General features: G+C 42.9%; 2 protein-coding genes across 3 annotated transcripts; both read right to left on the bottom strand.

The window, feature by feature from the left end:
• Positions 1-227: 227 nt before the first annotated feature.
• Positions 228-5,264, bottom strand: LOC136588425 (keratin-3, type I cytoskeletal 51 kDa-like). The gene is made up of 8 exons (XM_066587619.1): positions 4,627-5,264; positions 3,774-3,856; positions 2,901-3,057; positions 2,649-2,810; positions 2,081-2,206; positions 1,728-1,942; positions 1,557-1,642; positions 228-601 (listed from the first exon to the last, which is right to left on the bottom strand). Exons 1-8 carry the CDS (start codon positions 5,185-5,187, stop codon positions 504-506), a joined length of 1,488 nt encoding a protein of 495 aa, XP_066443716.1. The 5' UTR covers positions 5,188-5,264; the 3' UTR covers positions 228-503.
• Positions 5,265-8,701: 3,437 nt separating this feature from the next.
• Positions 8,702-14,955, bottom strand: LOC136588426 (keratin-3, type I cytoskeletal 51 kDa-like). 2 transcript variants are annotated; one of them, XM_066587620.1, is made up of 8 exons: positions 14,411-14,955; positions 13,991-14,073; positions 13,686-13,842; positions 13,422-13,583; positions 13,025-13,150; positions 11,877-12,091; positions 11,559-11,662; positions 8,702-9,147 (listed from the first exon to the last, which is right to left on the bottom strand). In XM_066587620.1, exons 1-8 carry the CDS (start codon positions 14,882-14,884, stop codon positions 9,050-9,052), a joined length of 1,419 nt encoding a protein of 472 aa, XP_066443717.1. In that variant the 5' UTR covers positions 14,885-14,955; the 3' UTR covers positions 8,702-9,049. The 2 variants fall into 2 exon arrangements, with proteins under 2 accessions (XP_066443717.1, XP_066443718.1); XM_066587621.1 differs by having other exon boundaries at positions 11,559-11,644.
• Positions 14,956-26,203: the final 11,248 nt, after the last annotated feature.

The following is a 26,203-nucleotide window of genomic DNA, read 5'->3' as shown; positions in this document are numbered from 1 at the left end:
ACTTACAGAGGTGGTCGGGACTTTCAGAAACAACCAAGCAGGCTTCGATACTCTTCAAAACAACGTAGCCCAGCCATTCTCAACTGTTTGCATCCTCCACCTTGAATAGAGCAGTGTTCCCAACAGGGCCATTTTTGGCTGCTGAGATGCTAAGTATTAAGTCTCATCATATCTACCGTAAGCCCATTCAAACCATACAGGTACCATCAAAGAAAAGTGATCATGTATAAATTGCTTCAGAAAATCTTTATTTCATAGGTTATGCAAAGCAAAAGCAAAAATGTCCAATATGTACTTATAATGATGGACAGACCACAAACCACAGGAGATGTTGCAGCATTATGCGATCGAATGTGGTTTAAGACTCTTTTACAAACATCATACAGCTACAGGAAGAACGCAAAGAAAAAGGAAAGAGTGGAGAATATTTAAAATGTAAGTGAACCCAGCAGGTTTCCATTTTGCTTGAATAAACATCATCTCTGTCCGGATTGGCAGGGTCTTTACATTGGCTGTTCTACTTCCACAGTCTCTGTGCCCACAACCACTCCATTCTCTACCTTTTCAATAATTTGTTTCACCCTTCTTGTCCTTACGGGACCTAAAAAAGACAAAAGTAGCATATAAAATCAATCATTGCCTTTTCACCTTATTTTCTATATTAGGATTCAGTCAGCAACTATCTAGGCATGATGAGAGTTCTAGTTTTGCAATAGCTGTGGAACATCAGGGTGAGGATTACTGGTGTGTAGAGATGAGCAAGCATACTCGCTAAGGGCAATTACTCGAGCGAGCATTGTCCTTAGCAAGTACCTGCCCGCTCGGAAGAAAAGATTCGGGTGCCGGCGGGGGCGGGGAGCAGCGGGGGAGAGCGAGGGGGGGCGGAGGGGAGATCTCTCTCTCCCTCTCTCCTCCTGCTCACTCCCGCAACTCACCGCTCACCCGCGCCGGCACCCAATCTTAGGAGGTGACTTCCCTATGAGTCAAGCTCCAGCCTTTCATCTGAACTTGCAAAATGATGAAGGCTATAAGCAATCACCAGATTTTTCTCTATAGAAAGAATATAAAGCTATCTGCAGACAGGCTGTTGTGGGGTGTTTTTGCCTCTTGTGAGTATAGAGCAGGGCACTGGCGTAACTATAGGAGAAGCAGGGAACGCGGTTGTACCTGGGCCCAGAAGCCTTAGGGAGCCCATAAGGCCTCTCTTCTCCATATAGGGAGCCCAGTACTATGAATAAAGCATTATAGTTGGGGGCCCTGTTACAGGTTTTGCATTGGGGGCCAGGAGATTCAAGTTACACCTCTGCGTTAAGAGGTTAAGAGAAGTTGGGGAGCCCCAAGATACACTTTTGTACCCGGGCCCATGAGCCTTTAGCTATACCCCTGGAACAGGATACCGATTGGCTGGGTGAGAGGCCTTTTATGTGGGTCTGGGGGAATAAAATCTTTGATCTGGTTGCATTTTATGGTAAGGAAGCTCCTCGGAGAGTTTTCACTTGTGAGATACATCATTCTATATATATATAGCAAGAGTTTTGGTAAGCTTTGATAATTACCTCTGCCGGATCCTGAACCACTGCCAGATCCAGTAACCGTGGTTGTGCTAGACGCAGATTTTGATGTTGTGCTGGAGCTGCTGCCACTACAGTTAAAGGACAATTATTATTAGCACATTAGTACTACCAAACCAAGCATATAAAAAGTTTTATACTAATGATCGTTCTTACCTTTCTCCATCCAGAAGCTTGCGGTATGTCTCAATCTCTGCTTCCAACCTGGACTTAACGTCCATCAGATCCTCATATTCTGCAGTCTGGCACTCCATGTCTGACCTAAGCTGTGATAGCTGCTCTTCAATTGAGGTAATTTGTGCCTGCAGTTGGGCAATCTGCATGCAATAACGTCCTTCTGTCTCCGCCAAAGTTTCTTCCAGCGATTTTTTCTGCAAACAAGAAAATGTAACCATTCAAGAGCTAATTATGTTCATTTTCAGCTTGTTTTATAAGAATTAATTATACAAAATGTTTAGAAGGAACAAATAAAGTTGGGGATATGTACAGAAAAAAAGCAGGAAACTCACCATGGCAAGTTGAGATTGAAGCTCGATCTCCAAAGCTTGAAGTGTCTTCCTTAGGTCAGATGATTCACTCTTATTGCTCTGAACTTGGGTTACTCCAGTCGATATCTCTTTCTTCAAACCTTCACTCTTGAGAGAAAATAGATCATTTTATTGTTATATCTCCTCTAGCTTTCCCATTGGTCGTGGCACTCACCATATAATATCAATCATATGCACCTTGACTATAAACCAAGCATACTACCTACTAGCGTAGGAAACGTTGAATGCCATACTGTAGTACTGATAACCGAAGGTACATAAGGTTATTGCAGATGATATGAACTCTAACAAGTTAATATTTGAGTAGAGTTGTTTGCAAGAATAAGGCAAAGGGAAGATCCTCGTTCTTGCCTTAAGAACTAATGCAAGTTAAGTGACTACAAGGCTTGCACAATAGAATTTGGCTCTCCACAGGGAATCACAATCTATGCTGATGTTTCCAACATAGTGCATAATTTGTCCAATCTACCAAATATAGTAGGCTTTACAATAATCTGTAGACTAGTCATACAATCTACAAAAAACTTACCATCTTATTGAACCGATCTTCAGCATCCTTGCGGTTCTTCTCAGCCATGGCTTCATATTGTTCTCTCATGTCATTCAGCCTCTTTGTTAGATCGTTACCTGGTGCAGCATTCATTTCAACGCTGACTTGACCCAAAGCTGTTCCTTGGGATCCCTTAATTTCCTAGGGAGAAAAAAAATATTTCTCGTAAATGTCTATATTAAGTGGGTCGCATACAATAAAATGTTCGTGTGATTTTCTTTCACAACTTACATCATCATGGTTCTTCTTCAGAAGAAGGATCTCTTCAGTGAGGCTTTCAGCCTGAGATTCCAAATCTGACTTGTTCATGGTCAGCTCATCCAGGACTCTGCGGAGGCCATTGGTATCGGCCTCTACGCTCTGGCGGAGAGCCAGCTCATTCTCATACCTGACAAGATAAACAGAGCCTTAGGAATGACATTGTTCATTGTGTGACAGAAGGTGGTCACATTGGTTCTTGCAATGAGGTTACGCTTTATGCATCCATACAGTCCCCAGTACTAGACCCTCTGATATACATTTAAAGGTATTGTCTCCCTTTCTTTTCCTCTCCCTTCCTCAAGGTGTTCAAGGATCTCATCATTAGGATATTACATGGTTTTATGCTTGATCATTTGATTCTAGTTATATCAGATGACTATTTGGGCTTTTGATGTGCTAACAGTATCAGAACACGTCCATCAATCGGTCACAGTATAATTAGTCATTGTAATATAATATATTCACTGCAAAGGTCTACAGTCTGTAACCCTTAATCAACTTGGTGTCAACCTAATTAAAGCAAAGCCTACACTACAAGATCATTCAGGTGTGGCTACGATTAATGATTCTGCTATCCCATGCCATAGTCATAGGGTCTAGGAAGCCGAGATATTAGGGAATTCTTTGGTAGGGTCTTCGCAATGGTAGCAGGTCTCAGAACACCACTTATCTCACATCAGGATCTCATGTCTTAGCTTTTCAGAGCCTATGAGTGTCACATCAGTTATGGGCTTGGTGGACCCAATGAATTAATAAATTTGTAATTTAAAATAACCTGTTAGCACTTTGACTATTAAATATGATGGCAAGTTATGGTGTAAGAGTATTTATGAGCAAACTCACTTCAACTTGAAGTCATCAGCAGCAAGCCTGGCATTGTCAATTTGCAGGACAATGGCAGCATTGTCATTGGTAGCTTGAATAATCTGCAAGAACAAAAGGGATAGTCATTAATATTTCTTCCCTGTCTTTCCATGACCTTTTTGGATGCTATTTTTTTTTTAACATGGCTATTGAACACTATATCATTAACACACATTGGAAGATACCACCTAGCATAATTGGATTGTCCTATCATGGGAAATTAATATTTGTATCATCACAATGTTCATCAAGTTGATCCATCTTCTACGAATCCATCTCAGGTTTATAGGTTTGTTACATGCAGAATCATGATCACATTTTATGGCCAGTGAAGCATTTTAATTGTCAAAGCAAGAACATATTCTGCACCACCGTACACATCAAAGTAATCACTTACATCAGTCTTCGTTCCCAGATGGGCTTATAATCTTTATGAATTCAAGCAGACATAAATAGCAGCAAATATCACAGGAGGCCAGTTGGGTTTTTAGTATGTATGTGAAGTAAGAGCACATGAAAAAATATATACAAACTAATGTTGACCTGGTTAGATTTGAACCAACGACCCTGGTGATGCAAGGCAGCAGTGTAACCAGGGCTAATAACTGAGCCTCCATAATTAATTGCTTGGTTACCATCTGAGGTGCGCATTTAATTGCCCCACCTAGCACCCAGTTAAAAATAACTCTGGCTATGTATTATATTTTTATGCTTATTTTAGTCACTGTCATAAAATCTACACATTTACTCTTCGGCATGCTGTTTTTTTAAAGGGTAAAGCACACATGAAGTTAATTACACAGTAGAATTATTCTTTTTGAATTAAACTTACCTGACTTTTTAATTCCTCAATTGTCTTATAATAGTGGGAGTAGTCTTTGCCACCTTCTCCAGTGGTGCTACCGGGCCTTTGCTTTTCATACCATTCCTTAATCTTACGTTCAAGGTCAGCATTGGCCTCTTCCAAGGCACGGACTTTCTCCAGATAACTGGCCAAGCGGTCATTAAGATTCTGCATGGTTTGCTTCTCATTCCCAGAGAAAATGCTGTCACCATGCTGTCCTCCAAAACCACCTCCGGCACCACCGCCAAAGCCTCCTCCAAAACCAGCTGCTCCACCAGCATGTCCTCCTCCAAAGGCAGCACCACCAGCATTTGCACTATAGCCATAGCTTGAAGACTCATTGACATAACCTCCAGCACCACCACCATAACCACCGGCACCACCACCATAACCACCAGCACTACCTCCAAAACCACCAGCACCACCAAATGCAGCGCCTCCTCCATAGCCTGCTCCACCACCAAAACCAGCACTTGCCCCTCCACCATATCCCCGGGAGCTAGAGGATGAAACTTGGTGAGATGATGATTGCTTATAAGAATAAGACATGTTGTTCAAGCAAAAGGACACCCTCTCCAGATGAAATAAAGCAGCTCCTGTGGAAAGAGTGATATCTGCACAGTTTCTATGCTTTATATATATATATCAGATTCAAAGGGTGTGTCGCACTTGAATATTAATGTTTTCTCCTTCAAACACAAGAGTTGCTTGCCAAGTTATTGCCTCTGCTTAGATCAATTATCATTATTAATCAGCTTACATCACTCTTCCCGCTGGTCTTCTCACCCTTAGGTTGTTTGTCAAGTATTTTTTGAGGGTGGAGTACATGGAAGTGTAGATCAGAATACATATAGAGAACATTTCCATATATGAGTGTTTTACAGAAGAACGAAGATCGACTGAAGGAATAGATTTAAAATACAATGAAAAAAAGTTTGGTCCGGTGTTAGCCAGTAGAGCAAAGTGTGATTGTTCCCAGCAGGAGAAAACAAGTAATCTTGTAAGTCTGAAAGCTTGCATTAACATCACATATTTTTGTTAGCCATTAAAAGGTATCATATCTACAAGATTACTTGGTTTCTCTTACTGGGTACAATCACATTTATAATACAATATACAATTGTAAACTGATATCATCGGAAGCTGAATCCTTCATGATTTGGGTTCAAGAGAAGAGAGCTTCTGCAGTGAAATGAAATACCCCATGACAGTTCTTGTGACACCATCTCCAGTATACAGCCTCTCTGCCCACAGAATATGGTATGATAAACTGCTGGTGGTCAGCTGCAGGGAATTTGAGCTCCTTGCAGCTGCTCTTGTCTGTTATTGAAATTTCTGCTACTCATAAAGATAGTCTTGGGTCATCGAAGCATAGGAGGGGATTGCTAATAATGTAATTCGCTAGTGTATTCTTTAGAGGCATTGTCTTAGTTGTCATCGCAAGGTAAAGCCCTATCTGATCATGCAGTTCACCTCCAGAAGTAAAAAAAGGAATATGTAATACATGGTGACCATTGCAATAATTAAATGATGACCATTCAAATGAATGTATGGACAGAAGAGGTCTGCTAGATAGAAGACCCCCTTCTACATCATTCATATGCTCTTATTTTTGAAACTGGTAGGAGGTAGAACTTAGAATTTTGTTTGTGCACTGTTAAGGTCTACTAGGACAAATGCAATGTTTAGAAGTCTTCCACATAGATAGTGTACCTATAGATCTTATGCCGGGATTAAAATAATCCCTAAAGAGTCTTAGAATGAGGTTTAGCATTGTGAACTTGGGAGGTGCCTATTTGCAAAACAAGGCAGGTCATACGGTAGTAGGGTAGGGCCTCTGCAAGAGCCAGCGTCAGAGCGAGGCTTTATTTCATCCACCCAAAGATAAAGGCCTCATGTCCACCGGCCTGCACGGTTTCCCCATGCAGAATCCTGCAGGGTATTTCACCGGGCCCACAGACATGAGGCCAAAAAATACAATATACTTACCGGTCCATTTTTGCCGTGGACAAGAGGCCTTAGTTTTCTGTCATTTCCCTGTATTGGAATAACCCAACAAAGGCAGAACATCTTTTTGGTGCCCCCACTTGTACCCTACACTTGGGGCACATGCCCCACCAGCTACTCTCCTGTTTGAACGACATGGCCTAAACATATTAGATAGGGACCAAGAGATGATTACAATATAGCAGTGATGTGGCCCACATGAAAATACCCTATGGCCACAAATATTTATAGTTCTACTGGGCTGGTAATGGTCATAAAACACTAGATTAAGATCGTTTGACACCGTGTGACTGGAGATTGGTGGTTTGGATGCTAAAGCCGCTTTTACAAGGGACGACTGTCGGGCAAACAATGCCTGACACTCGTCCCCGCATGTACTCGTTCCCGTGCTGTTGCACAGAAGCGAGTATCGTTGGCTCACAGCGGGGCGGCTGGAGGCGATTTCTCTCCTTGCCCTTCCCCGTCCCTCTCCATTCACATAACATCGGGTGTTTAGTAAACGCTGCTTTTTACACTCATCGTTCATCGTTTAGGCTGCATAAATTCCTGAATGATGATCGTTCAGTGTAAACGTCAGCCGTTCAGTACTGAACGGCCGCTGTGTTAAGTGAATGGAGAGGGGTGGGGGAGAGCGCGGAGTGAAATCTCCTCCAGCCATCCTGGCCCCCACTGGCCGCTCTGTCAGAGAGCCAGTGATGCTCGCTCCTGTGCTGCAGCACGGGAGCGAGGACACACAGGGACAAGTGTCGGGCATAGTTTGCCCGACAATCGTCCCATGTAAATGGGGCTTAAGGATTGAATGCTGACCTAAAGGACACTTGTCCAGCCTTAAGATGCACTCACTTACATTAGATATGTGGCTGCACCTTGACTATTGCCCTGGCTGAGTCTTCAGGCACCTTCTTTAGAATCCATGGAGCATAACTTAATTTTTCTATGGTCTAATAAATGCTTAGTCATTCTTAGCTCATCATAAACCTTATCTTAGATATCCTTTACTTTTAGATTTAATTCAACAGATGAAAATTAATAACTGCAATGACATACTTGATTAATATATAAGTAGTGTGCTTGGCAGGTAGTGAACTGTTAGTTTCCAACAAATGGAGCAGAAAAGCTCCTGGTGCCCCGAGGAGACACTTATGGTGGGTGTGTGCGTGAGCGATCAAAACATTAAAGACTTTTAATATTGTAGGAGTGAGTGATGTGGGCTTAGATTTACAGCGGTATTGCTGTAAATTACCTGTCAGGTCTCCTAGCCAGAATGTTAATAAAACCCACTAAACTAATTAATTTCTATTTATAATTTAACTTGCAGGTCCATGATAAGCCATCTTCTCCCCCGTCACTCCTCAAATACTATACATGATCAGTTTGGCCAAAGATGCAATGTATTTTGACCCAGAGTGGATTATATAAGACGTCTGCAAAGCACTACTGGAGCCAAGAGGAAAGGACAGGTAAAAGCCCAACTTGACCAATTCTTGTGACCCCCTCCAGTAGAACTAGGCCAACTGTTTCCCGGGATCTGTTAGATAGTCGGCTTAAGGTTATTACATTGTAATACCAGCTGTTTGTGTCCTAGTTATACACCTTCCAATACCACCAACAGGTGGCAGAGTTTGCTTGACAACAGCTCCAACCTGGTAGACCATTTGCCCTAATTCTAGGCAATATTTGCTCGCGTGTTTTATAGAGATGAGCGAACGTGTCCGTTACGGACACATCCGCACCCGGACACCCGCTTTGCCGAACACTGCAGTGTTCGCGCGTAAGTGTCCGGGTGCCGCCGGGGGGCGGGGAGATGCGCGGCGGCGCGGGCGGCAGTAGCGGGGAACAGGGGGGAGCCCTCTCTCTCTCCCTCTCCCCCCCACTCCCCGCCGAACCCCCCCGCGCTGCCACGGCGGCCCCCGAACTTTTTCGCCCGAACACTGAAGTGTTCGCAAGGTTCGGTGTTCGGGCGAAAAAGGGGCGGGGCCGAACGTGTTCGCTCATCTCTAGTGTTTTACTATAGTCTAGTTTGACGAGGGAATGAGTGACGCCACAAGATCTGGTATAACTTGCATCAGAAAAGCATTTACTTTCTAAATTGTGCAAAGCAAAAGAAAATACATTGGACACATAGAGAACACCGGGCAGAGTCGGATTGCTGCAGCATTATGGGAATGAGTCAATTACATAAGCATACATTAAGAGGCGGTACAGGATGGTAAATGATGTTCCTTTCCTGTCTATGACACTTTACAACATTATAGCTTGACCCTCCTTATGTACCTCCCAGTCTAACGCTGTCCCATAAAAGAAGAAGTAGAGCATACTAAAAACAAAAAGATTCCTAAATAAACCTAGCAGGCTTCCATTTTGCTTGAGCAGACATCATCTCTCTTGACTTGGGTGGTGATTTTTACATTTCTTGCTTTTCTTCCACAATCTTTGTGTCTACAACTTTTCCATCCACAATAGTCTCAACGATCCTCTTTATATTCGTTGACCGCTTCACTCCTAAAAGAAGTCAAAGTTGAAGATACTGGTTATTGATATATATTAATGTACGTGATTATAACTCACCATGGATTATATTATCGGCAATTTATACAAGATATTTGGCCTTCAAGAGACCATCTCATTTAAAATAAGGGTGGGCAGTAGAGATGAGCGAGCACGCTCGGATAAGGCAGTTACGTGAGCGAGCTTCGCTCTTCTTGAGTAACTGCATTCTCGTCCGAGCAGGGGGGGGGGGGGGGAGCAGGTGGGAGCGGGGGGAGAGTGACAGAGATCTCTCTCCCCACCCTCACCCCCGCTACGCCATGTAAAATGCTGTGGATTTTCTGCTGTAACTCTAACCTATGGTTTGTCTGAATGTATGAACACATCCTTAAAAGGGGTCTTCTGGGCAAATCCTATTGATAGGTCATCAATAGTTGATCATCAGGGACCTGACCCTCAGGATCCCCAGTGATCAGATGATCACCTGGCCTGCTGTAAGTGCAACAGGGTTGGACATCGTCATCAGGGTCGGAGGCAGAAGCAGGGTCGAAGGCAGAAGCATCATAGAGGATTTCACTCTCATTGAAATCAATGGGAGCTGAAGCCTCCTATTACACTTCCGGCACTCCTGGCTCCAACATCGAAGTCCAACATGGAAGTGTACTAGGAGTTGGCGCTGCCATTAATGATGCTTCCGCCTCGAACCGAGATCACGACGTCTGGCACTGCTGCACTGACAGCAGGCTGGGCTATCAGCTGATCGCTGGGTGTCCTGATTGGTGGGTCCTCAGCAATCAAGTAGGATAGGTCATCAATAAAATTTGCCTGGAAAACCCCTTTAACTTTTGTTTTCCACCAGACGTATTGTATACTTATTTTTGGTCCATCTTGCACACAAGGGAAGACACATCTATAACTGCTTATTGAGAGCCATAAAAAAACCAAATAAGCATATCCCACCCTAGAGTCCACACCTCTACATCCTTGACATCCAGTCAATAGTGTTCAGACCTAGAACTTTTGGTCAGTACCCAGGCTTACTGATGCCAATTACCTCTGAATTGCTCAAAACTGTAGACTGTCTCCAAACTAATTTCATCAACAGTACATAGTGATCCCACCTTCAAGATATTGTACATTGCAATGACTATGCAGTAGTGTAGACCTCTATAATCAATGGCATAGCCATAGGTAGCAGTCACACCCAAGCCCTGGTGCCTTAGGGGGCCCAAAGGCTCCTCTCCCACATAGCAAGAAAATAGTATTGCATGTAGTAAATAGGGGTGCTGTTACAGATTTTTCATTGGGGCCCCCAAAGCTTTAAATTATGCAACTGACCAGTGGCGTTGCTTGCACAAGTCACTTTTGCCCCAGACAAGCACTACTTTCAACTGTATGTTTGTCCTCAAGACCTGATGGTTTCCTGCTATACCCTACACTCAATGCTTGCTGTCGTCAGCTTCCTGTTCCAGAGTCTTGTAAGCTGCAAACCTAACTGATCTGTAGCCAATATGTTGCCAGAACAGAACTGAAGTGCAGGATGCAGTGATGTTATAATGCCTCTCTGGGCCAAGCCAACTGCACAGGCTGGGAGAACCTGCTGAATGAGCTGCTCAGGTCAACATGGGAATGGAGCCTGGTGGCAATTACTTTTATTGATACTTTAAGGGGGACTCGTTATGTGTGGGGAGGCACTAAAAGAGCACCATGACTTGGGGGGCACTAAAAGATCATCATGGTGGGCATTAAAAGAGCACCATTACTGTGATGGGCCACTAAGTAGGCATTACTATGTGGAGGAACTAAAGGGAGCATCCTGACTGTGCGAGGAGCACTAAGGAAGCATCATCCTTGTGTGAGGGCACTATTACTGTATGCGATACAAAGAGGGCACTGCTTAGGTTGCAGTGAGTGGGCATTAATACTGTGCAGGCCACAAAGGAAGGCACTATTACTGTGTGAGGCACAAAGGAGGCATTATTATGTGGAGCACTATTGCACTCTGTTTGCTCTATTTAGGGGACACTATCTGTGCGGCACTATTTTTGCAGCATTACGACACAGTAAAATATAGCAGCAAGATGGAAAGTTTGTAAGGAGTGTGCCGGTAAAGTGAAGACATTTAGGCAGCACAACAAGGCGAATTTTGTGGTGGCAAGGCCGATGCATACACAGGTTCCAAGTGCCACAGTGCCAATACCCTAGCAATGCCCTTGACTCTGTTTAGAATTCTACATATTTGTCTCTTTCTGGTCCCTCACTCTATCAGGAAAGTGCCTGCACATTCATTTTGGGGTTGGGGAGTCAGAAGCTGCATGACAGAGGCCTGTGTGATGCATCTGGCTATCGAGACACATTTTTGCCCCCCAGTATGTGTGATTCAATATTTAAGCTATGGATTTTGATTAAGCAAGGGCAATGATTACCTGTGCCGGATCCTGAACCACTCCCAGTACTTGCAGGTTTCCTTTCTTGTGTTGTTGCTGGTTTTGAGCTGCTTTGTCCTGAACTGCTGCTTTGTCCTGAACTACTGCAATTGTCGACACACAATTATTATTAGTACATTAGTATCATCCAACCAAGCACATAAAACGCTTAAAGGGGTTTTCCAGGCAGCTCCAAATAAAGGAAATTACACCTGCAATTACAAGCACCAGCACCTACACAGGGTTTGGAGCAGTCTTCCGAGCAGTGGCAGCAGGCGCTGCCAGGAAAACCCCCTTACCACTAATAGGCAAACTTACCTTTCTCCCTCCAGAAGTTTACGGTATGTCTCTATCTCTGATTCCAGTCTGGTCTTGATGTCCATGAGTTGTTCGAATTCCTCAGTCTGGCACTCTATATCGACTCTAAGCTGTTCCAACTGCTCTTCAACGGCAATAATTTTTGCCTGCAGTTGGGAAATCTGCATGCAGTAACGGCCTTCGGTCTCTGCCAATGTGTCTTCCAGGGATTTTTTCTGCAAATGAGAAGACATCACCATAAATCACCAGATATACATATTTAGAACTTTTCTTTTGGTCTTGCATTTCAGATGATGGGCATCTGCAGCCTAATATCTCCTGTATGACTAGATGCATAGCTATAGGAGTACAGAGACAGCAGTCATACCAAGACTCTGGTGTTTTCACGGTCCCAATGTCCATATGGCCACATAAGAGACCAGTATTATAAATGGCACATGGTAGATGGTGGGGGCTGATTCACATTTGCATTAGGCTTCAAATTACAGCTGAGTGTTGTAGTAATAATAATATAGATGTGTTTCCTAAATCAGACTAGGCAAACAAATATATATACATATATATGTGTAAATATATATATATATATATATATATATATATATATATCCACCTTCATAGGAACTAGCTAGCAGTTAAATGGTTAACAAGCTCAATATTATACCCTGTGTTGTGCAAGTAGAAATTGAAGCTCCCACATACGGTTCCCAGAACTAGCCAGCAGGGGGAGGAACTTTTTATCTCTGACTGCATACTTTCGGTCCAGATTGGAATATTAATAAAGTCTATACTACTTTGGTATATAGCAATTACGTGTTCACATAGCGACATACACCTGGGGCGTAAACATATGTTAATCATTAGCGTCATTAAATACTAGGCCAATCATGAGTTGTTATGATGTTGGGGGCATGCATGTAATTGGTCTGTCATATTCAGTATATTTGTATTGTACTTCCTTTAAATATACCAGAAGAGTATTGGGGGCTCACGGAAAACATCCATGAGTTCAAATACATATATTCATGCACGAAGCTTCTCATTATAACCAATCTGGAGAAAACCTGTGAAATCTTCTGGAATATGAGTTATTCCCATAACATTAGGTTATGAGGAATTAGGGTCACCTGAAAATTTTAAAAGACACTTACCATAGCACGTAGTGACTGAAGCTCAATCTCCAAAGCTTGAAGTGTCTTCTTCAGGTCAGATGATTCACTCTTGTTGGTCTGCATTTGTTCTGCTCCAGTAGATATTTCATTCTTCAGACCTTCACTCTTGAGACAAAATATACAGTTTTAGCAATCAGTCCGACGTTGCACTACCAATAATATTGTATATCAACTATAGAAATGTATCTAGAAGTTATTTTGTCCTTTTCTAGGAGGACAGTCTTAAACATTTCATGACCCAAAGTCACATATGCTGTCCAGCACCCCAAGCAACTCCTGTAGTGAGGTCCATGTCCTTGTCTTTGCAACACCTATTGCCACCTAAGTGGTACCATAAGAAAAAGGATTCACCGCAATACGTAAAAAGGAGTCTTACCATCTTATTGAACCGATCTTCAGCATCCTTACGGTTCTTCTCAGCCATAGCTTCATACTGATCTCGCATATCATTCAATATCTTCGTTAGATCGTTACCTGGTGCAGCATTCATTTCGACACTGACTTCACCCACAGCTGCTCCTTGGGATCCCTTAATCTCCTAGGGAGAAATAAAAAGTTTTTTTTTTTTTATAATCCTCTTTATTAAGTAGTTCACATACTATAAAATGTTCACAGTTTGTGTTCTTTGTCCACAACTTACATCTTCATGGTTCTTCTTGAGAAGAGCAATCTCTTCAGTGAGACTCTCAAATTGGCCTTCCAAATCAGACTTGGACAAGGTCAAATCATCCAGGACTTTGCGGAGGCCATTGGTATCGGCCTCTACACTCTTGCGGAGAGCCAGCTCATTCTCATACCTGTCAAAACATACAATGGGATTATGAACATTGTCGGCTCGAAAACTTATGCCAAAAATTGGATAGGTTGTAGTTAGCGTAGGCACTATTGACTTCAAAGGTCTGTAATTGGCAAGGCATAAACTAGACTAGTATTTGTACCACTTACTTCATCTTGAAGTCATCGGCGGCAAGCCTGGAATTATCAATTTGCAAGACTAGGCTTGCGTTGTCACTGGTGACTGTAACAATCTGCAAGGAATAAACAATTATTGCTGCAATTTCATTGGACATAACACATCATCTATGTTTAACCGAAGACATTTCTAGTGTTACTTTAGTTAAATATGCTTGAATAATAGAAAATATAACATTGGCAAATGTAACATTAAAATATGTGCACCCTAGACAACGTCTGCCCAGATTTCTATTGAGTCAACATCGCCCTATATAAATGAGATGATAACACAATGATAAGACAATGATAAGACAAAGGGGTATCAACCTACAGAACTCAGATGTCCCATTTACCATTCTTACATCCACTTATACACTGACTGATACATTTCTAGCTGTTTGTAAAGCTTACCTGGTTCTTGAGGTCATCAATGGTAGCATAATACTTGGAGTAGTCTTTCCCTTTTTCTCCGGAAGCACCACCAGACCTTTGCTTTTCATACCATTCCTTAATCTTACGTTCAAGGTCAGCATTGGCCTCTTCCAAGGCACGGACTTTCTCCAGATAACTGGCCAAGCGGTCATTAAGATTCTGCATGGTTTGTTTCTCATTTCCAGAGAAAATGCTGTCACCATGCTGTCCTTCAAAACCACCTCCGGCACCACCACCAAAGCCTCCACCAAATCCAGCTGCTCCACCAGCTTGGCTTCCACCAAAACCAGCAGCACCACCAGCAGCAGCACCTCCACTAAAGCCATAGCTAGCTGATCCACCACTAAAGTTACCACCAGCACCTCCTCCATAGCCTGCTCCACCACCATAGCCTCCACCTTGAGAATAGGATGAGGTTTGGTGAGATGATGACTGTCTAAAAGAATATGACATCTTGTTCAAGCAAAAGGACACTCTTTCCAGATGAAAAAAAAGCAGCTTCTATGGAAAGAGTAATATCTGCACAGCCTTTATTCTTTATATACCAGATTCCAAGGGTGTGGCATACCCAAATGTTAATGGTTTTTTTTCCAGACATAAAGTATCTTGCCAAGTGATTGCCACTGCTTATAGCGTTTATCAATTAACATTATTAATTAACGTGCATCACTTTAGCCGCTGGTCCTCTCACCCTTGGGTTGTTTGTCATATTAGTGTGCTTTCAGGGTGGAGTGCATAAAACCATCACATAATTTGAACACCTTGATTGACTGTGAGATTTCTCTACCTGAATAGAATAACTTTTGTGACTGTATGACTATAGATTCTATAGATTTATGGTCACGTACTAAAAAAGTATTGTGCCACTCGCTACTATCATCTCTGTTTTTTAAAGTAGTCAATAGCTGATCATGCAGCTTCCAGAGAAAGCTAAGTGTAGGCAGGAAGCAAAGTGCTTGACTCTTTCCTAGTTCTGCTGACACTTTTTTTTTTGGGGGGGTCACATCGGATAGACTCCCGACTGATCAAATATTGATGCCATATGGTAGTGATGCTCCATCAATGTATCTCCTGAAACATTCCTTTTAAAGGGGTTATTCCACCAAATCAAGTTATTCTGTATCTTCAGACCAGAGTTAATGGGGTTGCCTCACCAAAGCAGGTTATGCCGTATACATGGAATAGGTGATAACTTGCAGCTCGTGGGGGTTTGACCACTGGGACCCCACAATCTTGAGAACAGAGCCCCAACATGTCCAGAAAAGTGGGCAGCGGCTGTTACACCAGGACACCTTGTCTGAATCAGACATAATAGTTGTCCAACTATGATATACACATAGTTTGAAAACTCACAGAACAACACTGTAAATCCCATAACTAAAAAGGGAAAAAGGAAATTTCACCTTATCACACTAATATGGGAAAACCTTTCCTAAAAACAGGGCAATGAGGGCAGCCCCCTGTCCAGAATCTGGAGGCTCCTCGACTATCCGATCTCTAGTTGGAAAAAGGGGGTGTAAATTGATAGCGGTTAATAACATTAGCCACAAGGAAGTAGATGTTTAATAATAAGTAATGAGTATAAAAATCAGGGACTTATCTGACAGATGGTTACACTAGGAGGATGTGGGCCGGACCTGAAGTCCACCATGCAGAGGAATAACCAGCGCCCTCTAAGAGGAGGGGCTGGAATATTTATACTACAGTAATGGTTGATTGGCCGGCTGGGAGAGCCACCTCTCTGACATCCAATCAAGCCCTACACCGGCAGATAGGCATTAGCATGTCAGCGCTCAGCGCCGAATGACAGGGCGCATATGCCAATGGCATGGTCACATAGGCATCAGCCTAGACCTACTTCTATGTCGTTGCCGCTGCGCCATGACAGTGGTGATAAAACATGCACTCTTCAATTGGGCTGCTGTAAATAGCCAAGTTCAAGCACCTGGCTATCTCTGGAGGTCCCAATGAAGTAAATGGAGCAGCATTGTGCATGTGTGACCACTGCTGCCTATACTTCAGGGCTCCGTCAGACCTCAATTGATCAGCAAGTTGTTCCCTATCCTATGAAAATGGGATAAGTTGCTTTGGTGGGATAACCCACTTCTTCTGTATGACTATCTTACATGCCCAAATAAAATCAAATACCCACTTCAGATATTGCTTAACAAACCTTTACAAACATTTTCATTGATTCAGTAAATATAAAATAGAAAAAAAGGATAAATGTTGGATCTCTGTAGGTCCAACCACTGGGACCCCCATCGATTATGACCTATTTTTGTCTTTTTTTTTTACTACTAATGAAGGCTTATCCCAGATACTCATCCGATACAGCTCCATAATATGAACACAAGGCCAGCCCACTTACACTATGAGACCCAGAGCACTGTATAGCCTCAAGCTCCTAGCCGCGGAGAACGGCCACACTGACATCACTAACCATGGCACCTCCTGTATGGCCGGGCAGGTAGTAGAGCATCTGGATAGGGTTGTATTTAAGGGGTTGTGCCACTAATTAAATTTTTTTCTTTATCTACTGGATAGGAGATAAATATCGGATCACTGTAAGTCCAAACGACCCTGAAATCTGTGCCCCAAATCCTCCTTGAGAGTGGAACAGTATGTGACCACCGCTCCATTCACTTCTATGGGATGGAGGGAGAGCGATGCTCTTGGCAATCTCCCTCTGTCCCATAGAAGTGAATGGAGCAGTAGTCATGCATGAGCACCACTGCTCCCTTCTCAAGGAGTATTTAGGGGGCACAGATCTAGTATTTGATCAGTATTTGCTGTTAACTGGCTTTAGTTTCTACTGGGAAATTACTGATCTGTATTTGCCCAATAAAAATAATACCAATACAGAGGTAAAAACCCCGGACTAATATAGGTCAAGCTTTCGCGGCTGTTTAAAAATGCGGCCCATGTGAATAGAAACATAGATTTACATTTGCTCCGTTTTATGGTCCATAAACCACGGGCCAAATCTGGAGTTAAATATACTCATCCGAAATCGGCCTTAGGTTAACTGCACATGGGCGAGTGCGATATTGAGCTGTGAATCACGGCCCAACATCGTTCTCGCCAAAATGCGATTTCCCCACAGATGCAAGACGTTTTATTTCAAAACCACCTCACATCATTTCGAGGAAGTAGCGATCCTGCCAGCCACAGCGGAGGGTTGTGGAGTTTTTCACATTATTTTCAAATGGGAAGACCCTGCATCGCACCATATGCACCAAGCTTGCTGCGCAATGCTGCAGTGGCCCCTTTGAAAACAATGGGAAATGCGATGCGAGAGCGTGCACAAAAATAGGACATTCCACTATTTTTTTCTTGCATCACGGGAAAAAATTGCTCAAGTGTATGACCCCATTCAAAAGAATGGGGTCCGCATTAATGTAAGATTTGTGCTTCTTGCAACGCACAAATCTCATGCGATTTTCTCGGCCGTGTGAAAACAGCCTTACAATCACAGTTAGGGAATGCATACAAACGATATGTATTAGTGATTTTTTTCCCATTGAACGCTGACTTGGCACATGATTTAATGAGCCGCCACTCATAATAGTCTTATTACTCAACAAGCTTTCAACATATTTTAATTGTTTTTTCAACATCACCGTACTTCGCTTTTCCATACCCTTTTTCTATTTCTTTGCTGTCTTTAGGAACCAATATATATAATAATAATAATCTTTATCTGTATAGCGCCAACATATTCCGCAGCGCTTACAAGACAGGTGGAACAGAAACATAACCATGGTTACATGAAGTAATCAATTGATGGAAACAATAGGGGTGAGAGTCCTGCTCCAACGAGCTTACATACTACAGATAATGGGGTGATACAGAAGGTAAAGGGCTGGAGATGTGCACAGTATGGCGAGGTGAAGAGTGAGGGGTGATATACACATAGACAATGGTCAGACGTAAGCCGTGTGGTGGCTGAATCGGTATGACTGCAGGGGATAGTTGACTATGGCTAGCAGGTATTGCAGTCAGTAGGTCAGGGAGCATGTTATCAGACGGAGTACAGAGGGGTTTGGTTTAGGGGATATGGTATGCCTCCCTGAATTGTTAAACACACAAAGGTTAAAGATAATTGTTAGACTGTAACTCCAGTAATTCACTGAAAAAAAACTTTTAATGTCCCTTTACATGCACCAATGATTGTGAATGGGCAGTCGTTAGAACTCCTCACCATTGTCCATATAAATAGGGCATTTATCAGCTGATGAAAGAGAAAACGCTCACTTGTCGACGGATTGCATCTTTTGTCCCACTGAGCGTAAATCCCACGGAAATCTTGCAGAATGTCTACAGCGGGACCGCCCAGAAATTCCAAGAGATTTCCACGGCAGGAACAATGCAGGTTTAGAAGGGGCTTCGCCGCCTGTATTCTGCTGCGACCATCTCTCCCCATAGAGAGGACTGAGTCTACAGCAGAAATGGCGATAAAATTCCTTTTGAATGTTTCCATAGAAAACCGTTGGTTCTAATAAGTTTTTTTGGCTAGCCTGCATTGTGTCAAAGGGACGCTTGTGTGGAAGCCTTAGGTCTTCTTCACATTCCCATATTTCTGCATTTTTTTAGCGCCAGTAACCGTAGTGACAAGCGTATTAGCGCATGCCCCCATCTGTTTAAGCCTTGAAGTCTGTGTTCACAACAGAAGTTTTTTTATATGATTCTTGGATGAAAAAAGGTGACCGAAATAGAACACACTGATTATATGACTATATTCACATGGGCATTTTTTTTACTTAAACTGACAGTCTGAGTTACGCTGCATTTATGCGGGCGAGAATATCGTGCGAGATTTGTTTGTTGTGAGACGCACAAATCGCGCACGAATATGAACCCCATTCTTTTGAATAGAGTCATACACATGAGCGATGTTTTCCTGCTTGGCACCGCGATGCGATGCAGGAAACAAATCATGCTATGTTCTGTCTTTCTGCATGCTCTCACATCGCAGCACCACTGTCTTCAATGGAGCCGGTGGCATCATCGCACCACGTGCTGAGTGCACGCGATGCGAGGTCTCCCATTGAAAATTATGGGAAAAACTTTGCGGTCCTTTGCTGCGACTAACAGCTACAGAGGAGGCTCTTTTGACATAAAAATGTTTCACATCCGCGGGGCATTCTCATGGTGGGGAGCGCGATATGGGGCCGTGATTCAGGGTCCCATATTGCACTCGCCTGTGTGAAGTTAGCCTTAAAAAAAATAGCAAGTCCTATTTTTGTCCAATTTTTTTGCCTAAAATCAACCTAAAATCAAGTCAATGGGTGTTTTTTTAACGCATGTAATCATGGGAAACATAAAAAAAATTAAGAGAACCAGGAAATGTAGAAGCTGTACATTTATGTGTGTGAAAAAGGGATAGAAATCGCAAGTGAAAAATTGCATAATGCATGAAAAATGTACTAAGAGTCAGACCATTTTTAACCTTTCCAATCCACTGTCTGACCTCTGAAGACCTTATGATTTAAGGCTGTACAGCTCCGATGTTGGAAGACGCCCGTCGGGGTTCTCTTACTGTATATTGCCAGCCTCTCTGCTGCCGGAGCCTATCCAACGTGTCACCTCATGCAGTACTGGCTTTAGCCAGCATATAGCGCCGTTGTATAACAGCAGAAAAAGAGTAAGCCCCCTAGGAAAACCAGGATACAAATTGGATTGGAAAAGGTTAATGTATTGCAATCGCCCGTATGAATACAGCCTGAAAAAAATAATAATTCGCCCTCCAGTACGTGTTGGCGAGAATGATAAAAAAAAACCAAAACACTCGAGGGGCACTTGTATTCCTAACGCCAGGGTAACACTAGTCGTAAGTGTGAGAGACTTGGGTGCAACTCACATTGTACAGCACACTGTCCAGTATAAATGGATACCGCACACTGAATGCATTGTCATGTCATATTTCTCGTCTGTGAAAAGAACAACAATAGGACATGCCATGAGATTTTTCGCATGGACCAACGGTCTGTCGCAGTAGGGGTAGACGACACAGAAATTGGGGTACGATGCAGACACCAGGCTTACAAAAAATATATATATATTTTTAATTTTAATAAACTTGGAAATGAAGTTGCTGTAGAAACTTCTGTTAATGGATAAGCAATAAGCGGGTATTCAGAAACATAAGAAAATCTGGCTCTAACTAAAGGCCCATTTACACGGGCCGATGATCGTTAAAAGATCGCTCAAAGGACAGTTTGAGCGACAGCTTTGAGTGATCATTTTGCATAAACTATTAACTAGCTACTCAGCTACTTAGTAGCAATTAGGTGTGCAAATGAAGCCTTCCCTGAAGGCAGTTAACAGCCCAAGGCTAATATCTGCGCTCACATCCTTTGTTCTCCAGCGGGAAACAATGCCATCAGCACTCCCCGTGGAGAACTGCTGATAAGGCTGAACAACGATTTTTAGGTTGGACTGAATTTAAAAATCAGCTAGCAGTGCACGAAAAGTGCACGATGGGCGCACATTTAGACGCAACGATTATCGTTAAAACGATTGCTAATTAGCAATTTTTTTAGCGATCATCGGCTGGTGTAAGTGAGTGGTGGATGGTAACAATCTGTTACAAATCACAAAGATCAGCAACACTTCAACTATAGAACACGTGGCAGTACCACCCAACGTTTCAACCCCGTAATGGCGGTCGCCCACCCGCAGTCCAAAAGTAACGCAAGTGTTATCCAATAACACGTTCCTCTGGTGTCGGCTTGAGCTTGTGTATTTTAATTGGCAGACCTGGGTTTAAGTCACTACCTGTGTGTATATGTTGGGCCTTTTCCTGAGGTCCCACCTCACTTACATATCTATTGTGTGTGCAATACCGTAATGCAAGGATTAGCTGCCATGATAGTTATCATTACAAGAAAAAATAAGTGAACCCTCTGGAATTATTTTACTCCGTGTGCTCAATAAAACATTTGAACGGTACAACAATCTGTGTGTTATTAGTTGGATTGTGATTGTGTTTGACTTGGATAACAATGCAGAAATGCAGCTGATTTCAGAGGGATCACTTACTTTTTCTTCCAACTGTATATAGGCCATTTGAAAAACACCTTGACACTACCTGCCCTATTATTAACCAGTACGTAATTATAATGCATATAACTAATTATACAGTCACATACTATATCATTTAAGCAGCTTATAACTTATAAATATATAATTGTATCGGCAGTATTTGTGATATGTTGCAGTGCGGCTGCTCTTTCATGTCAAGGACTTTGAAGCATGTGCAAGGCATATCCTTAATTAAAGGGCAACTTTGGCAAAATCACACTTTTCCATCCCACCCTCTCGCCCCCACTAATTGCCTGTCACACTCTGGAAGTCTCCTATGTATATAACAGTCACTATCATGCAGTACAGCGTCTTGTCTGATGCTTATCAGTCACTGCTTATTTTCCCATCAGCCTAACATCACATGAACAGCTATAGACTGTACCTTGTGTACCGACTCGGTCTGATGGGCTCTTCTCCCATCTCTCTTATTTGCATATTACCCAGAGGAGCATGGATGGGCTTATAAGACCCCATTTACACTGACAGATGATCGCTCAAAAGATGTTTTAAGCGATCATCTTTGCATACTCTATAGTAGCTTATCAGCTACTAAAGAGCTATGTAGGTGGAACGGGACACCGCCACTATCACTCAGCGAACAATACAGCTGTTTTGCTTAAGCAAACAGCTGTATTGTTCTCTGTGCTTACAGATCACGCCCCGCTGTGAGCTACCAGCGGGACACAAGCTGAAAGAATCTTATTAGCGCTGCCGACTGTGATAATAGCCTGCACCACTGATAAGAGTTCATCGCTCAATTCAAGAAAACTAGAATTGAGCGAGGAACGAATCGTGCACAAAAAATGCTCGATGTCCGTGCATTTAGACGCAATGGTTATCGCTCAAAAGATGGCTTTGAGCAAATTTTGGGTGATAAACGTTGCGTCTAAATGGGCCTTAAGTCTCCTTACTCACTTTCTTGGTGTTCTCCCTTAGAAGTGATGTTATCCCTCCCGACCTTCTCCCATCCGCAAATAGTGTGCAAGTCATAGATGTGCTCAATACTCTGCCTACCCTGCAGATGCCGGCCACTGCTATGTCGGTCACATAGCTGATATGGCATCTGCAGCAGGCACCTTTGTCCTCTGTGACCTACCTGAGGGCCACCTTCCTCCTTTACCGTGGTCTCAACCTCTCACCAATCAAGATACTGCTTCTTAGGTCTGCATCAGGAGGTAGACTTAATCCTCGTTGCCCGCCTGCATCTTCCACGGTTTGCAAACAACGCAGGGGGATCACAGCAGAGAGAAGTGCCACCAGCCAAAGCTAAGGCAGCAGCATCCTCGGTGCTTCCACTGCCAGGGAACCTAGGACAGACCATGGACAGACACTTAAGGAGGCATACTGAAATAAACGGTGCAACACAGCATAACAGGACACATATGGAGATATAAATCAAAGGATGGGGGGACACAACAGGAGATAAATTCCTTAACAAGTCCCCTCTTAGATTATGTGGACCTCCCTTAAATCCTATGGAAAACTACAGCTCTCAACATGCCCTGACATCTTTGGACATTGCGGACCTGCTGAGAGTTGCAATTTTCCATAGGCCTTGTTCACACTGCAGAAATTGACGTAGAATTTACATCAAATACGTTTTTATGTCATGCATATTTCATGTGAACATAAAAAAAAAACTCTATAAATTTGGTATTACCATAAAATAATAAAAGCAATATTAGTGTAGTCTGTGTTTCAGTGTTTCCCAAACTCCAATCCTCACAACCCCCAACAGGTCATGTTTTCAGGATTTTCTCAGTGTTGCACAGGTGATGTAATTCTTGTCGGTGCCTCAGACATTGCCACAGGTGTTCTACCATTAGGATATCCCCAAACAATGGCCTGTTGGGGGTCATGAGGACTGGAGTTTGGTAAACCCTTCTATAGTTGGCTTGGTAGACCATAATGAAGGTCAGGAGCAATTGCTGTATTCTGCAGAAGAACTCACCAAACTCTGTATGTCTAGAAGCCATAATTGGCTCCTGAAAGAAGACATGTCTCCTCAGATAACCCAGGTGCTTTCTTCCCTTCAAAATCTGAAGAATCCAGCAGAGCCATCAGCTCAGAACTGGTAGAAACCAGTGGAACCCTGGTACACCCATCTACTGTTCCGAGTGGTCTGGCCAGAAGTGGTCTTCATGGGAGAATTGCAGCCGAAAGGCCATACCTTAGACGTAAAAAAAAGGCCAAGTGACTCCACTATGCACGCAAACATAGGAACTGGGTACAGAAAAACGGCAGCAGGTGATCTGGACTGAAGAGTCAAAATGTGAAATATTTGTCTGTAACGGAAGGTAGTTTGTTGGCTGAGTGGTACAATAATGAGTGTCTGCAGGCAGCAATGAAGCATAATGGAGAGCGGTACAATAATGAGTGTCTGCAGGCAACAGTGAAGCATGGTGGAGAGTGGTACAATAATGAGTGTCTGCATTCAACAGTGAAGCATGGTGGAGAGCGGTACAATAATGAGTGTCTGCATTCAACAGTGAAGCATGGTGGAGAGCGGTACAATAATGAGTGTCTGCAGGCAGCAGTGAAGCATGGTGGAGGTTCCTTGCAAAGTTGGAGCTACATTGCAACGAATGGAGTTGGGGATTTAGTCAGAAACAATGGTGTCCTCATTGTTGAGAAATACAGGCAGATGCTTATCTATCATGTAATACCATCAGAGAGGCGTCTGATTGGCTCCAAATTTATTCTGCAGCAAACGACCCCAAACCTACAGCCAATGTCATTAAGAACTATAGTCAGTGTAAAGAAGAACAAGGAGTCCTGGAAGTGACGATATGGTCCCACAGAGTCCTGATCTCATAATCATCCAGTCTGTCTTGGATTACATGAAGAGACAGATGGATTTGAGCGAGACGACATCCACAGATCTGTGGTTAATTCTCCAAGATGCCTCGAACAACCTCCCTGTCAAGTTCCTTCAAAAGCATGGGGGACAAGTAGACCTAGAAGAATTGATGCTGTTGTGAAGGCAAAGGGCGGTCACACCAAATACTGATAGGATTTATATTTCTCTTTTGTTCATTCACTTTTCATTTTGTTAATTAGCAAAAAAACAAACTTCTAACACCTCTATTTTAGAAAACATTCTTACTTTGCAGCATTTTTTCCACACCTGCCTAAAACTTTTGCACTGTACTCCATGCTGGATAGGTCTATACTTTCCTCTAGTCCATGGAAACCCCTTATCCCAAGTCATAATTAAGGACTTGCCTGTACAAGATTGTCCATAAAATCATTTTGTAAGATATCACACACAAGTTTCCATAAGATATTGGCTTGGGGAAACAACAGTAATTATCCCTTAATTGCAATCATTTATTCATACTTTGCGCTTCCCTTTGCTGTTGGAGTCTGCAGGTATTAAGTGAATGATTTTTCAGCTGCTATAATGGTTTTGATTTACATTTATAATTACTTCTTTATGTGTAAATCACTGTGTGATTACCGAGGGTGGGAAATAATTGTGGCTGCACCCATTGTCTGTATATCGCAGCAGCTCTCGGCAGAAAACACGTCTTACTGGTCATATTGTTAATCCCAATCCTCCGATCATCCATGTAGTCTGTCACAGACACCTCAGCCGATAGAACTTTTCACTTTAATAGGGAAAACACAGTTGATACAGAAAACAATGCCCCTGTATCTGCAGAAGACTCCCAGTACATGCATGCAGATAACACCTCCTGTACACAGCACTTGGAAAGTTTTCAGATCCTTACTAGTTTTTCCTCCTCATTCTGTACTCAGTACCCTATAATGACAAAGTAAAAACAGACTATTAAAAATCTATGTAATTTAAAAAAAAGAAAAACTTTGACTTGCAGCCTGAAGAGGGCTCTGGTAATACTACAATTAATTGACCTGTGGCGCATTCTCCATCCTAGGACCAGAGACTATAATTTTCACTCTCTAGCACACAACTCATACAGTAAGCTTGACTACTTCTTCATATCACGCAACCTCTTGGATGGTGATCCAAGATGTTCTTTAGACCCTGTTCCTATCGTAGTGGCCCAGAGTTAACGGGGCCCCTCCATAAGTATGAATGTGTTTGTCTTGTGCCTATGTGTTGTCAGTGTCTTCTGTGTTGCATGAATGTGATGTGTATTGCACCTCTGCAGCACTGAATGGGTTACTGTCTGTTTTATGTCTGGAAAATGTATCTTGTTGTGGGTCACGTGATATATATGCTTTGCAAGGTGAATGCAAGAGTTAATTGGTCTTTTTTGCAAAGGTTAGTCTGCAGGTTCGTTGGAGTCTGGAGAGCTGAAAGACTTCTAGTGAGTGGGAGAACTTGTGCTTGGTCCTACGAGGAGCCCTAGGATGGAAGAGGCTGAGCCATGGCCTGATGTGTGCCCTGAGCCCAATTCACCCAGGCCTTACTGTTGTTGGCCTGGAGGACTGAGAGAGTGAAAGGAAGCGCCATGCACTGCTGAGTGCTATTTCCAAACCGTGAGTGTTGACTAGTAGAGAGCTGGAGAGAGAGAGAAGGAGATTGGCTGGGGGCAGAACCTGGCAAAAAGTCCAGGACCTGATGGGTTTACTCCCAGATTTTACAAAGTTTGCAATGATCAGATCTCTGATATATTATTACTAGCTGATATTTCCGGCTTCGCCCGAGTTAATTTGGTACTGGTGTTTATCTGGCGTTCGCACGGAAAATCTTAT

This window comes from Eleutherodactylus coqui, chromosome 13 (genome assembly GCF_035609145.1).
Source record: "Eleutherodactylus coqui strain aEleCoq1 chromosome 13, aEleCoq1.hap1, whole genome shotgun sequence".
Classification (NCBI taxonomy): Eukaryota; Metazoa; Chordata; class Amphibia; order Anura; family Eleutherodactylidae; genus Eleutherodactylus; species Eleutherodactylus coqui.
The sequence above is the reverse complement of the archived record's forward strand: the minus strand, read 5'-3'. Positions and strand labels throughout refer to the sequence as shown.